At 36.6% G+C, this 16,316-nt stretch overlaps 2 protein-coding genes across 3 annotated transcripts in view; one reads left to right on the top strand and one right to left on the bottom strand.

Annotated features, from left to right (window-relative positions):
- The window catches only part of slc44a1b (solute carrier family 44 member 1b), a 37,436-nt gene extending 36,359 nt beyond the window's left edge, over positions 1 to 1,077 (bottom strand). For both annotated transcript variants that reach the window (XM_053476390.1, XM_053476389.1), the window contains exon 1: positions 889 to 1,077. In XM_053476390.1, the coding sequence (XP_053332365.1) occupies positions 889 to 948 (60 nt within the window). In that variant the 5' untranslated portion in view covers positions 949 to 1,077. The remainder of the gene's footprint in view (positions 1 to 888) is intronic.
- Positions 1,078 to 8,851: 7,774 nt separating this feature from the next.
- The window catches only part of abca1b (ATP-binding cassette, sub-family A (ABC1), member 1B), a 33,223-nt gene continuing 25,758 nt past the window's right edge, over positions 8,852 to 16,316 (top strand). Inside the window, exons 1-5 of the mRNA XM_053516068.1 lie at positions 8,852 to 9,016; positions 12,441 to 12,548; positions 13,622 to 13,715; positions 15,845 to 15,986; positions 16,141 to 16,259. Coding sequence (XP_053372043.1) covers positions 12,483 to 12,548; positions 13,622 to 13,715; positions 15,845 to 15,986; positions 16,141 to 16,259 — 421 coding nt within the window. The 5' untranslated portion in view covers positions 8,852 to 9,016; positions 12,441 to 12,482. The remainder of the gene's footprint in view (positions 9,017 to 12,440; positions 12,549 to 13,621; positions 13,716 to 15,844; positions 15,987 to 16,140; positions 16,260 to 16,316) is intronic.

Here is a 16,316-nt window from a genome sequence, read left to right on the forward strand (position 1 = left end):
AATAATTATTATTATTATTATTATTAGATGGATATATAATAATGATAATAATTATAATAATAATAATAATAATAATAATAAATCACATAGCCCAGTTTAAAAACCTAATTAATTAATTTTTAAATTTACCAGTTTTAATAAATGCCTATATGGATGTAGTTAGCCTATTTGATTGGCTATAATAATAATAATAATAATAATAATAATAATAATAAAGTATCTTCATTTATTCCCAAACAGCAACGCTGTGCGCTTGTACAAACCTACAAAACTTTCCTACAGAATAAGTACATGCCGTATAAGCTAGATGTTAAATGTATTAAATGATAACGCATTATCAATACAAAATTAATGGTAGCATTAATGTTGATCACCTTTAACGGATACAGGCCGAATCAACACCACGGTCAGGGACATCAATTAGTCTAATCGATACTATAGCCACGCCCATTCCGGAAGTTCGTTAAAACAAACAAAGAAACAAATACAAGCCACGACGCGTACAACCCTTTTATGGCGTCGTGTGGTAGAAACAATCAAATACGTCTGGTAATAGACGTGTAATTCTACAATAAACAGCATATTACAATTCAGCTTACGTGTAGCTTTAGCTAGTAATATATACTGTACATCAATAGTTTATTGTGGACTAGAGGTAACAAATATCTCATACAGACTATTAATACACTGCACTTTGTCTTCAAAGAATACACAAGTTAATTAAGCATTTCAAGCAAATCCTTGTAAACTATTCTATTTAGTCAACGCCATAGGTGTAGCCTATTTCCCGAGACTCTTTGTGCTCTTTCTTAAATTTTACCCCCCAAAATTGTCCAGCCATCACTGTGACTTATCTGTATGTGTCAGTGATCGAAAGACTAAATCCACCTTTCTCCAGATAGACCTCGGCTGATAGGAGCTTGATGCTGATCGTCTCTGCTCGCCCATCTTCCCCCGTGTAAAGCAGCATTACGAGCTGACTCCGGCAATGGCACCGAGCTGCCAAGGCGCGATGGAGAAGGGAGCCATTGTTCTATTGTTCGCTGTTGTACCAGGGAGAGGGTGGGCATTAGTGTGTGTGTGTGTGTGTGTATGTGTGTGTGCCAAGACAGAGAGAGAGGGGGAGAGAAGAGAAACAGGGAGGGAGGGAGATACAGGTGGATGGATCGATCCCACCCAGTTACTATACTGTAAACAGCTGTAGTAAACACGTTGGGCTTCACATTGGAAATGTATTTCTCTGTCCACTAGAGGGCGATCTAATGTAATAGATAAAACAAATTCCAGCGCTTTAAGTACTGGTATAATGGTACCTTGGTGTGAGTTTATGAATCTGACGTCACCAACAAGCAACCTCACAATGAATGAATTAATAGGTTTGTTGGATGTTCAGTCTAATTCTCTTTATAACTGTAAGTGAAACACAACAGTAAAATCTACTAGTAGTTGTACAGCTGGTAAATGTTAGTAAAACTTCCAAGTGTTTTATCTATCTATTTATTTATTTATTTATTTATTTATTGCATCATAACCTAATCAATTTTAACAATTAAATAGCAAGTTCATTGAAAAATAAAAATTAAATTAAATTAATTACCAGAAAGAATATATTAGCTCGGTAGTAGCATAGTGACGTAATTGTATTGTACTGTGGCCTAGCAACTCCAGGGTCAAGGGTTCAATTCCTGCCTCAGGTCTGTGTGTGTAGTTTGCATGTTCATGCTTGGTGTATTTTCTCTTAAGTACTTCGGTTTCCTCTCACAGTCCAAACACATGCTGACTTGGCTAACTGGCATTCCCAGAATAGCTGATAGTGTGTGTGTCTGCCCTGTGATGGCACCCACAACATGCCCAAAGTCTCCTAGGAGAGGCTTATTATGACCCTAAAAAATATATGCAATATAGAAAATTAATGAATGTGTCAAAGACATATTATATAGAAAATAGCCATAAAATTTTCTATATTGAAAGCTATGTAGATTTAATACAGGTCTATATAAGAGTAAATGGTCGGAATCATACACATCAGAATAGTTAATAGATATGTGTTAACAGTTTAACTTTGATTGTGTGGATCCGATCTTTCCTGGTTCTATTATTTGCCATGTACTTAAAAATGTCTGTCTTGCAGCTGCAAGATAATGCTTGCAGATAGGGTAATCTGGTGATGTTACAACATGGTTTTGTGTAAACATCCTCTTATCATAAGCTTTTAACTGATGAATCAAATTGTTTGATATCTGTATTTTATTTTGTGTAGATCTGCGCAGAGTATTACAGTTTCTTATGTAATAATTTAGGGTGTAAATCTAGAAGATTTATCATTAAGGTTAAGGTTAGAATGTCTCGCATGACATTATACCTACCACTACACAACAAATTACCGGTTTACGATGTAAGGTCAGGCATCATATTTCAATTGAGTCAGTCAATTCTTACATTTTCTTAAGCCATTTATGACCTAATGCTTTTTATAATCATAGACCACATTGCATTGTGGTTTAGGGGTGTGTGTTTTTTTGTGAAGTTGTTTACCTCCTTTAATGGCACTCTGCAATTCCTCTATTGGGTCCCAGGATTTGAACTTTCATCCCAAATCACATGAATCTCTAGAAACAAAACAAAACAAAAGAACAAATTAATGTCAGCATAATTTTGTTTATCTGTGTCTTGCCATTGCATAGACTGTATAGCCAAAATTATGTGGACATCTGACCCTTACACCGAAATGTTTTACCTGTATATTCCAAAACCATGGGCAATAATGAGTCTTCCTCTGCTATCATAAAAACCTCCCTACTTCTGGGAAGGTTTTCCAATGGATTTTTGGGTTTGGCTCTGGGGATTTCTTATTCAGCAACAAGTACAGTACATTACTGAAGTCAGGTCAGGTAACATCTCTTTGTGTACAGGAGTATTGTCATGCTGGAACAGGTTTGGGCCCCTTGCTTCGATGAATAGAAATCGTAATGCTACAGAATACAAGAACATTTTGGACACCTGTATTAGTCCAACTTTGTTATAACAGTTTGGCCCCCATATCGATGTGATGATAAGCTGTTTACATCTTTTGGGGCACACAATGCACATGTTGTTGTAGTACAGTATGTTTTGTTGTGCATTTTTATTTGCTCTGAAAACCTTAAAGAAAAAAAACACTTTTCCCTTATCGCAGCCTGAGCCTTCCTGTAGCAGCCTGTCAGATTCTGCAGGCTCAGGATACTTTGTCCCACAGGACAAGTTGAGTTTAGTCAGCTTTAAAGAATAATGCACTTGGGAAACACGATACCACCAGTGCACCCCATGCTTTTTCAAAGGCTTACACACATCACATGGTTTTATTTGGAAAAATTTATGTTGCACGACATATGGTAGTCTACATAATAAACATTTGTTTAACCCTTACTGTATTTAATGGTTATTTGAAACCACATTATTGTATAACCTTCGTGTTAATAATACTAGGCAATCAAAAAATACTGTTAAGTTTACAATGGAACTAATATTAGACACAGCATTATTTACCTTTTGGTGAAGTTAGTAACAGTAGAAGAGGCAGCCATGTTCATCTAAACTGTTTATCTACATTTGCATTGACAAAATGGGTCCAGCACTAAAACCTGTCAAGGCCCTTTATAAGCCCATATCACACAATGAAATCTGTAGACTGTGGCTGAAATAGTCACCTTTTTTCTATTTTATTTTTATTTTTGTCAAAGTGCATTGATGGTACAGGTGTAGTGCTTTACTTTGGAATTATATCTCCTTTAAGCTTAAAATAAAATAAAATAATTGTTGGATTTCTTGATGGTTCTGATCACATAATCCAACTTTTCAATTATTTCAGTGTTTACAATGATGCATTGTCTTGATCACCTTTAGCTTTGATTATGGTGCACAGTGCGGTGGCAAATTCATGTGTGAAAATGACTCCTTATGCTTGCAGTACCACATTTTCACAGTTTAAATCCAGAAATGTGCCTTTTCCATCAGGGAAGAAAAAAAATATGTTATGCCCTGACCAGGCCCAGGGGTAGCTCAGTGGTTAAGGCATTGGACTACGGTTCGGAAGATCCCAGGTTCAAACCCCACGACCACCAAGTTGCCACTGTTGGACCCTTGAGCAAGGCCCTTAACCCTCAACTGCTCAGGTGTGTAATTAGATAAAAATGTAAGTCGCTCTGGATGAGAGTGTCTGCCAAATGCCTAAATGTAATGTATTTAACATATTTAGATCATCCACTGATTCATTTTATTGGCAAATAACTTTGCTGACTAAGTTAAACAATACCAGATAATATACAGTACTGCCTCCAGACATTGGACACTATCCATGATGGGTGCATCGCTTCATGTGCTTTTCTTTTTATCCTGACATCACTATTGAATAGGGTCAATCAGAACTCATCAGACCACATGACCTTTTTACATTGCTCAAAAGTTCAAACTTGTACAAACTATGTTCCCTGGTAAATTAAAGTGTTTTCCTAATGAGTCTTACTAGCAAGTGGTTTTCGTATTCCCACAGAGCTGTTTAATCCTAATCATGTGAGTTTTCATCACATTGTTATGGAATAATAATTTTACAACTAAACATAACTGTTGTTTTCACTACACTACTATTTTGCACTTCCGATAGATGCTAAACTGCATTTTGTTGCTGAATACCTGTACGATGCAATGACAATAACGTTTTACCTACCTACTGTCAATGTTTAACCATGCATCTTTAATAAGCATTTAAGTGATCGCCACTCAATATTTCTTCCTGACTACATTTCTTTACACAAACTTGAAGGTTCAGCACAGTTCTTTTAGGGTGGAATAATGTGTCAGACAGTTTTTAAAACCCTTAAAAGCACAGATTAGTGCCAGCAACACAGCATAGATCAATGTTGATTAAAAAATAAAAGAGATAAGATTAAATTAAAATCACATGTACCTTACAGCATAGTGAATTGCATATCCAGTTAGGAAGCTCAAATCAGACTACAGGTTAAGCCAGGATACAGCACCTCTGGAGCAGATAGAGCTAGGGGTCTTCCTCAAGAGCTCAAGAATGGAATCATGGTACTGCTGGGGCTTGAACCCCCAACCATCCAATCAATAGCTCAGTAACCCACAGTCTTAACCAACTGAGCCATATATCAGCTTTTATGGAAGCCTTGATAACAGAGAGGCTTCAGACATCATACTGTGCATTTGGGTTTTTGGATATGATAGGTACAACAAAGGTTATCATGACTTTTATAACGTGTAAATTTTACCACTACCGTAATATGGGAATGCCGTGGCAAAACTGTAGAACTCTTAAAATGAGCATTTTTTTTCATCATAAAAAAACCCAAAAACAACCAGAAAAACATGTGATCATGTGATCTGTGTTATTTCTTTGCCTATATGACCCATTTTTATTTTAAATAAAATGAAATAAAATTCAGTTATTTGCCACTTCTGAAATGATGGCCTTTTTTCCGGCCCAGCCAGTATATTTTGCCTAGTTAGCCATGAGCTTTTTATTCCGTAGCCTTTTACAGACACAAAGTTCTCTCTTTAAAATATTAATATGTTGCTTGAGTTTTTTCCTATATATTTGGATAAAAAAATTAGACAACCTTAAATTGGTTTGATGAGGCAAAAAGGTGAAAATGGGGTGAGATTCCCACCATCTGATAGATAGATAGATAGATAGATAGATAGATAGATAGATAGATAGATAGATAGATAGATAGATAGATCTAGGGTCTATGGGGAGTATAGGGTCCCTGGTTTTGTGATTATGGGAATTCTACAGCCCAGTCTCTAGAGTTGACGTTCAGTTTACAAGTTTAGAAGAATAACCCCTCATAAATAGGTTTTCGGGAAGAGACAGCATGTCCCCGTGACTGTGCTTGGCAGAGCTTTCGCTCATTCCGTTATTTCCTCATTCTGTGATGTCTTTCGTCATCACTAATGTCGGACACGGACTCATCACTTCCGCGAACGCGCTGTACTGCAGCATCTGTCTGGACCAGCAAGCGGGCCATGACGTCACTCGACCTTTCCCCCAGATTGGGAGCGCGCGGGGTTACCTGTGGTCAGTATGTAAGGCATGCTGAGTGTGTATGAAATTTCCATATTGTGGATCCCAGTCTTCCTTTAATAAACACTGTAGAGTAGATTTCTAACCAGAAAGACAAATCTGTGGATTTTCTCCCTCTCTCGTGTTCTTTCATTTCTTTTCAGAAGCACAATGACCCATTCAAATCAGAGTCATTCAGTACAATATTTTACTTATTAAAAAAAAACAACATTATTTTGAAATTATCTCATTACCACAGAATAAATTAAAATAAAGGAGGAAGACAGGTACAAATAAATCAAATTAAAAAAATTTAATTGTATATCAAAACAATTGTTACCTTTGAACCTGGTAACGTAATGACCTCAGTGAGAGTACAAATGAGTCAAGTTTGGAAGAGCACTGCACTTTGGCCTTAAATCAAAGATAAGGTTTAGAAATAAATATAAAAAAATCTGATTTCAACTAAAGCAAAGAGATTTCTTAAATATTTCACCCTGATTTTATCTCATATATAAACCCATTGCATCATTTTTACAAGTGTAAAAAGTATGAACTGAAATACAATACAAAGAGGAAAAGCCAGGGAATGGACTTTAATTTGGAAAGTGGTCATAGTAAAGTGGTAAGTCTGGAGAAAGATTCTGTACTGCCTGTGCTGTCACTTCAGAGCTGACCTCTTTCAACCCCCTACTGTTGTCAAAATTGGGCTATGAAAAGAATCACTGTTGTACTGTATTGCATGTGTATGTGTAATGACTAAACAGGCCTTGTTTCTTTTTTGCTTTAGTTAAGTAATGTTAAGTTGTACTGTTGTCCTGTTAACTATTAAGCAATATTATGCTCTGAATGACAATAATAAGGAAACTATTCTCAACCAAGCATGTGAAAAATGTAAAGTGTTTGAGAAGCATCATGTTCAAAGGTTGAGTCAGCCCAGGTGACCTTTGGCTGCTCTAATGCTATCAATAGTCTGTGATTAGGCTCAGTGCTGTGGTTTCACAAATGCATTTACCATCAGCATGAAGTAGTGAAAACATGAATCATCTATTCTCGTGGACAAATTGTTAATGTGGCTTTCCATTTTTTTTTAAAAAGATTTTATTACACAGGCCAATAAAATGGTCCTAGATATGGGAGATGTAACCTTAAGGCTCATAAGAAGAGAATATCATAAAACAGGAAAAAATGTGAACAAAAATAGATAGAATAAATATGTAGTTATTTTAAAAATGAAATTTAAGTGCTTAATCAGTGAGTGCTTTATCCTGGTCAGGATCCAAGTTCCAGCCCAGAAACAGATTAGAGCACACTCTGGATAGCTGGGAGTATGTTCCAAGCTGTCCAGTGGGCACCAGTCCATCACAGGCCTCAGAATTAGACCAGGACTCTGTGAGACAGCAATATTGTCAATGTTGACAGATTTGTCTTATGCTGTTTGACTAAAACCCATATACCTCCCTAAAATCAGAAACATTGGGAAGCTCTTCTCAACCCCAAGTTCAACAAGTAACACCAATCTGGTCACAACATCAGCAGTAAGCAAAGGACCTCTTCAACTTGAAAGTAATTTTTTACCTAGGGTTTGTTTGACATCAATAAGCATGCAAACATATTCACTTCACTTAAACTGTAACATAGACTAAACAGTTCGCTGTTTTGTGGCATTACATCCACATTATTATCACAGCTAAGCAATAATCAGATAAATATGGCGACATCAACTTCATGCTGCTTTGGAGATTGAATTGACATCCCACTTCTAAGATAAGTCAAACAGTATTATAGAAGTGTAATTAGATGTAACTAATGAAGCTATACTATCTATGAATTGTTTGTTTATTACTTGAACATTGTATAATTAATTTAGATATCTGATAAATTAATAATATAGATTTATCAATTACAGGTGGCACAGTGGCTTAATGGTTAGCACTGACTGGTGTGTGTGCATGGAGTTTATATGTTCTCCCCATGCTTGGTGGGTTTCCTCCAGGTACCCTGGTGTCCTCCTATAACCCAAAGACATGCAGGTTTATCGCTTTTTTTACAGTATAAAGTGTATAGACTATGAGTGAGTGATAATCAATTACTAGTCACACTCATATTCGCTTCATCACTTACTCATTGTCTATATCGATTTGTCCTATATACAGCGTCACAGGGGCCTAAGGGCGTATCCCAGGAGACTAAGGGCACAAGGTGGGGTACACCCTGGACATCGCAGACACTCCATGTGCACACACACATGCACTCACACACTCATTCACACACTACACTACAATTAGCCTAATCTGCATGTCTTTGGACTGTGGGAGTAAACCGGAGCACCTGGAGGAAAGTCATAAAGCACATGGAGGCGGGAATCGAGCCTGGCTGGGAATCGACCACAGATCCTGGAGGTGCAAGGCGACAGTGTTGACCACTAAGCCACCGTGCTGTCCAACTTGTCACATTGTGAAAATAAATAAATGAATAAAAAAACACATTTATATTATCAGTGTAAGATAAACAGTTCAAAAGAGCATCCTACTATATATAAACCACTGTATATAAAAATAATAATGACATAAAAGCACTGTTTACTAGTTAGTGCATTGGCTCATCTCGGGCATTTTTTTTTTTTTTTACTGGATATTCGCCCACTGAGTAGGATGCACCTACCCACACCCACTCACACACACACACACACACAGACTTACGCACGCAGGCGCGCGCGCGCGCTCTCGTTCCTCGTGACCGGAGGTAACCTCTTTAGTGTGCGTCCTGCCTGCTCTATAAAGCCGCTAGCGAACGGAACAGATGCTCTTTGCCAAAAAGACAGACTCGCTTTAACAACACACAAACACACATCGAGCAGGAGGGACTGAATGGGGAAAAGAGTTTGAAACCGAGTGGTATACGGAAACACAGCGAATGCCCGAGAACAAACCATCAAGGTGTGCTGGAGAAAAGGTAAAGCACAATCGCTTTTTGCTTTCTTTTCGCTCTCACGTTTCATGTAAAGTGTTAGGAGTAATAAGTGCGAGTCTGTATACTGATAATCTCATCATCTTTCACTTGATTAACGGCTGGAGAGGGTTTTTTTATGTTCAAATTATTTTAAGTGAACGAGAACATGTCTTAAAGTCCTGCCATTATTAATATTATTCTATTCTATTATTCTATACTACAGTGTGGTTTTGTTTGGAAAACAGATTCATAATGACTTCATACGAGCTTCTTCTCCTTCTTCTTCTTTTTCTTCTTCTCTTTTTTTAAGGAAAATATAACTTGCTACAAAGTTTGTCTCCCAACAGACAAACATTTGGGATTTGTTACGCTGTAAAAGTAACAGTACAGTAGTTTTCTTTAAAAAAAAAAAAAAAAAAGGGACAAACAAAAGGAACAGTGATGCTGGTACTGAATACCCCATGGAATTAGTTCAAACCACAAACTGGTTCAACTAAACTTAAATTAAACTGGAAGTTCGCATTGATTTTGGCGTCTACCTGATTTCTTAACACATTTCCCCAAAGTTCTCACGGACACAGAATTATCCCACTTATACAGGCTTCACCCATGTAAGCGTGACGTACAGTATTAGAGAAGTGCTCTACAGAATGTTTGAGACATGTTTCCACTAGTCGGAGAAAAAAGCACATGGATAATAAGAGGTTCATAAATACACGTAGCTGTGGAAATCAGACACTTCATTATACGAAAGACAATCTTTATTTGCTTGAATCGTTTTCTCTTTTGAACATGAAGAGTGACTATTTTTGGGTGTATCTGTTATCCCCCTTAAAAAAAATTTGTCACACGTGCTCGTGTCATCTTGATTTGAAAGGGTGAGATATAAATTGCCACCAACTCATTTGTTATTTATTTATTTTACAAAAACAAATAGGTGACGTCACGTTTGTTTCGGGGTTCCTCAGGTTTGTGTGCATTGACTTAGCGTGTTCTCCATGTGCTTGGTGGTTTTCCTCTAGGTATTCCAGTTTCCTTCAGCAGTCCGACCACATGCAGATTATGTTACCTGGCATTCCAAACTTGCGCATATTGTGTAAAAGAGTGTGTGTCCTGCGATAAATTGGCACCCTATCCAGGCATACCCCACCTCATGCCCAAAGTCTACTGTACATAGGATAAGCGGAGTAGAAGATGAATAGATGAAAAACAAATAGGTGCCAAAAGGCTTTTAAGTGATACTGGATATGAATCATAAACCTTTTCTTTTATAACCTTTACTACTCCGGATAAACTCTCAAAGACAACCTATATACATAAAAGAGAAAATCAAGCATCTGTTAAAGAAACGGATAATAATAATAATGTGGTTATTGATACATAAGTATGATACTGAAAGGAAAAAAGGAATAAAAACATGTTGCGGCATGTAAAAATCATATTATAACAGTCTTAAAATGTGTGAGAAGAAAAAAAAATAGGTGACCTCATGCTATGTTACGTTACCTCTATGTCTCATTTGCGCTCAAACTTGATTACACACACCTGGTAGAAGAAGCATGCCCAGGTATGTGAAGTGGTTTGGCACATCTTTACTGTTCTCCCAAAAAATTAACCTGTCTCAGCCAAAAGTTAATATGGCCTAGGGTTTTCTCCATAATTAACAGACCACACCAGTTAAGTGGAACTTTTGCACTGTGTCTGGTTAATGCCGACATATTCCTTCTGTTCTTTATAACACTTAAAAATGTATTTCTGTGTGATCAGTGAATGGAAACATTTTTCTCTGGTGCTGATGTTTCTTCATTGTTTTCTGATTTGCCTGTCTAGTGGAGGCTACCATATAAACAATGTTTTTGTTCAACATTTTAATAACGCAATATATAAAATATACTGAACATATGTTATGAATATGACTATATTCAAATGAATATAGAGTTCTTGGATAAAAAAGGTTAAGTACTACATCACTATAAGACTGACTGTGTGATTATCTTAGATCCACATCCTACTTAAGCACAATTGTATCATTGTAGTAAGTAAGGCTGTGTGAAATAGTGTGGTTTTAAATTTGTTATCAGGGTAAGGTTATTGTGTCTTTAAGCAAGTAGTTCTTTAAAAAAAACGTCAGTAATGTAAAATACATGTTGAAGTCTGCTTCTGTATTTCATTCATTGTTAAAACATATCCACCCAAATAAACTTTATTGTCATTCCATTTATATTCACATTTGTAAAGTACTTATGGTACAACATTGAAGGACAGTGCAAAACAATCCTTTTCATGTACATAAAGTTAGACTTAAAGTGGAATTACTATAAGGCTGATGCCATGCACAGAGATGCAGGTCTAAACTTATATGGAATCGTTGAAGTTGCCGACTACTCCAGGAGATTCTCCCGGGGTGGGGTGACGGAAGAATTTTAAAGTTAAAAGCCATAAATGGACCAAGCATTTCACTGCATATTGTACTGTGTATGACTGTGTATGTGACAGATAAAATTTGAATTTGGATTCAATTTATTAGTGCATTAAAAAAAGAACTGTGTGGATCACAAGACAATGCACTGGCATTGCACAACAACATCAAAACATACAATACAATACATCAAAACAGTCAAATACTTTTTAATGATAATGGTCATGCGTCATAAAACTTTTCTTTGCTAATCTTTACTACTCCCAAAGACAATTCCTTTACATGGAAGAGAAAATCAAGCGTCTGGTAAAGAAAATAAGAATAATAATGTGGATAGTAATATAGTTTTTATAGTATTCATAATACTGAAAGAAAAAATGAAAATGAAAACATGTTGTGACATGTAAAAATCATATTATAACAGTTTTAGTGTGTGTGAGGAGGCTATATATACATGTTGTGCTAGGGTATAAGTGTATTAATTATTTCACAGAGATGTATTTAATTTTCAGGTTTGAGACCGTTTCTACTAGAGTAAAATACACAGCTTAGCCAATTCTGAGTGACTCAATTCTGATTGAATCAGTAAAGATTCCATTCGACTTTAAACAATGATGGCTATAACAAGAAAAAAATCACACATCCTAAACGCATATGAATTGTTTCATCAGCATGAAACAATAGCAGCCCACTTTTTGTTGGCTTTGATCAAATGCAGTCGTTGCTGTGCAGCTGCCTGCCAGGACTGGGCAGGGACATAGAACTGTGAGAACGATACTCCACCTACAATAAGGTCCTTTATTATCGGGAATTCTGGGATGGGTTCCTCTAAAACCGGGTTGTGGGCAGGATACAACAAGACAGAACTAGAGACGAGGGCATTAAAGACGTGAGCAGGAGGATTTCTGATAGGCTGCTGCACTTTGGCCTGGACTTTTGAGCTGCTCTGTTGGTTGCACTTGGATGCCTCTTATTTACTCGTCCTGCTCTCCTCTTGTGTCATTGCAGTTGAGAGCTGCAAAGAGCAGCGTGAGGAGGACCTGAGTGAAGATGTCTGTCTCCACTCAGCTGGGCCTGCTGCTGTGGAAGAACTTCACTTATAGGAAACGACAGACGGTAAGTTTGGTGTAGAAACCATGTGAAGGCAAGTTGATGCATGTAAGTAACATATTTTTACAGGTCAGTGTGACTGACTAGTGGGACAAAATAGCAAGATGAAATCAACAATTTAGAATGCATTTCTCATCATGCGTTTAAATATTTTTTTTTGTTTATTGTCCTGTAAATCTTCATACCATGTTTATGACAGTATGTTTAGTGTGACCTTGTATGACATTGTTTTTCTTTTATATTAATCTATACTAGAGACTCGTGGGTCAATACCTGTTGTAAATCTGTCATTTGCGGAATAAAAAAGTGACAAAGTAGCATCTTTTGAAGTAGCAGGGCCCCATTTATGGAAGATGCAGATCTTTAAATGATCTAAAGGGCCTTCAGTTTTAATCCCTTAACTTTCTGGCTTATTATTTATTATTTCATATTAATGTGCATTTGGTCAATGATCTACGCTTCTTAGTAACTACGATAAAACTGTGCTTCTTGAAATGCTTCTCCAATCCCACAACTATACCTTATCCTGGACGTTTAAGAGTTTACACATAGCTAATTTCCATGGAACACATTGTTCATTCTTTAATGGGATTGAGGGTTTATGTTCTATACAGTGTTTCAGTAAGCTTTTTTTTACATTTCAAAATCGAAGCTTAAGAGAAATCAAACCACACTGCAAAAATAAGCAAGCAGTCAAATCTTCACCTCACATGGTCAGTATTGACCAGTATTGAACATGCAACAACATTAGAGGATGTCTGTGTGATCGCTTCACACGCATGCTTCTTATATCTGCAAATGTATTATTACGACATGACTGATAATGTTTTAATAGTAAATGCTGTGAATAAACGGAGCCATGGAACAGCTATATAGTTCCACGGCAGACGTTGTGTCTGCAGGATAGGTGTGCTAATCCACTCTTTTCCTGAAAGCTCTATCAGCAAGAGACAAAACCTTGTCTCTGATTGGGGGGGGTGAGGGACAATTTCCACACTTACATGAAAATCCCGATCTCTGCCTAATCCAGATTTTTTTTCTCTCCCTCCTTTTTCTTTCCACATGTTTACATTTCACAGTTCCAGCTGCTAATTGAGATCGTATGGCCCCTCTTCATTTTCTTCATCTTGATTGCTGTGAGATTGAACTACCCCCCATATGAACAACATGAGTGTAAGTCATATTCATTTTCAGTGGTAAAAAAGCAATGACAGTTTTGTTTATAAATATTAATTAAATTTAAGTGCTTTTTAAAACCGCATGTTTGCTCAGTACTAAACATGATAGGTGAAATTAAACTGGCTTTTTTATTAGCAAAAAATAGATCATATTAATCCTTTAACAAACCATGGATGGTTTAACACTTTCACTCCGCACAATAGATAAGATCCCAGTGAGGTGAGAATGCCGACTTGACAGAACTTGGCTTTTATTTCACTGCTGCATTCATAATGTGACTTTATCAGTCATTATCAGTAATAAAAAGGTGAATATAGTGTCAGTAAATAGGTGAATATATTGTCCTTTGAATCAGACAATTTTCAGTAAACACTTACATTGTAATGGAGTTCTGTTTCGTGCAAATGTTCTCTTAGAGGTGCATTAACGATCCTTAAGTGTCCTTAAGTGTGTTAAGGTCCAGTTGTGTGTTTCTAATGTTTTTTTACTTTTTACTTTCCATACTTGATATATGGAAAGCTTTCTTCAAAATACCAATGTAACATTCACATGACAAGGATTTGGCACAAACCCTTATTTTAAGAGTTCTTTTTTTTATTAGATGACGATGTTGAGAATCATTTATTCTAAGCAACCTATCCATTTCTGTAAAAAAAATAAAAATAAATCAAAAATCAAATAAATTGAATTGCCTTCATTGAGTTTATTATAGGTGAGAAAATGTAAGGACTCATCAGCACTTTGAAATCAGTAACCAGTAAATTTATTACGTGTTACATGCAGTTATAACATCAGTATCACAGCTTGGACTTTATTGGACCTTAATGCTCTTCAACGTCTTTGCTATTCCTCCTGGCATGTTATCACTGTCACTGGTATAAAATATTAATGAAATGTACAGGTTAAGACACATTTAATCACTTCCTGTGAAACTGAACTGTAAAACTTGTTGATTGATGTTATAAAAGATTTCATGGAACAAGTCACTTAGTGTTTATTGGACAACCATTTATGTTTCAAGATACTATGTTTTACTAACTACAAAGAACTCATTAGTAACATTTTGCATATTGCCACTTTGTCATTACAGGTGCACCACCATTATAAATTCCCGACAAATTACACATTTTCCATCACATGACATGGGCTTATTATAGTTCACTACTTGTACAGTGTTTTTCAGTGTTTTGTTTTGGCCCTTGGTTTAGTGTCCCTTCTTGAAGGAGGAAGCACTTGCTGTGCTGTCTCTCAGTTCTGCATAAAAGCTGCCCTAGTTCAACACAGTGGTATCATTTTGTTGTGAATCATGCAGGATGTGTTTCCAGGCATGTTGCAACTGTGTAAGAAACAAGGAAACTGTGGCCAGTTTTAAAGAGATGCTCACTTAACAGAAAAACAAGCAGGACAAATAACTAAAAATGCAGATTGCTTCATGCTTGAACGTGGTTTTAGGAAATGTGGTTAGCATGGTGGATGTGATCATTTGTTGGTTGAATGCATGCAGTGATTAGCATATATTAGCTGTACACTAGTCCTTTGGATGTTATCTTATCTGTCCTGTGCTTAGCTTAGTGAAGGGCCAGTTGGCAGTCTTAAGGTTGACTGATAGCAGACCTACTTATTTGACATGTCACACAAGTAAACTTGTTATCCTTCGTTTGGGCATGAGCCTTAGACCAAAGGTCCTACATTTTGCTTAGGCAATCATTCTTCCTAGAATAAAGTCTTTCTAAGATAGGTTCTTTTCTGAAAGGAGATTGGAAGGTGCTGATGTTTCCTAGGCCACAGATAAGATGATCACAGGGTCCATGGCTGCTATCTGAGTCATGTCCTTTTAGAAGTCTGAAAATTACACAACTGAAATAACAAAAAAATACATAGATGGGACCCAAGTCTATCAATTCATTTAAACTTTTGTTTGACAATCCTCAGAAAAATTGAGGATGTGCACAAGTAGAGTTGCCAACCATGCTTTATTTTTTCCCAGTCTGTTTTTTTTTTTTTTTTTTTTTACTTTTGCCTTTTGTATTGTGAGAACTTTTGCATGGTGGGAAAAAAAAAATATATATTTTTTACTTAGGCAGTTAATTACATTTTTCTCTTTCTCTCTTTGTGGGTCTCAGGTCACTTTCCCAATAAAGCCATGCCCTCAGCAGGCACCTTGCCATGGATCCAGGGCATTGTGTGTAATGCCAATAACCCATGCTTCCGTCACCCCACCCCGGGAGAATCTCCTGGAGTAGTCGGCAACTTCAATGATTCAATGTAAGTTTAAACCTGCATCTCTGTGCATGGCATCAGCCCAAAAGTCATTCAAATAATTGTAAACTAAATTATTTCTAATAACTAAACTAGAATGTACTGTTCAAGTGACAAACTATACAGTATTAATTTAATGTCTCACCTTTTACATTTCCAGAATATCAAGACTTTTTTCGGATGCCAAGAAAATCCTCCTGTACAGTCAAAATGACAAAAGTCTGGATGGGTTTAAAGAGTTAATCAATGCAGTGAAAGACATGCAGAACAGCTCATCAGGTGAGATTAAAGTGGGAGTGTTGAAAAAAACTCCTTATTTGTGCTTAATGCGTAACA

This window comes from Clarias gariepinus, chromosome 2 (genome assembly GCF_024256425.1).
Source record: "Clarias gariepinus isolate MV-2021 ecotype Netherlands chromosome 2, CGAR_prim_01v2, whole genome shotgun sequence".
In the NCBI taxonomy this organism is placed as follows: domain Eukaryota; kingdom Metazoa; phylum Chordata; class Actinopteri; order Siluriformes; family Clariidae; genus Clarias; species Clarias gariepinus.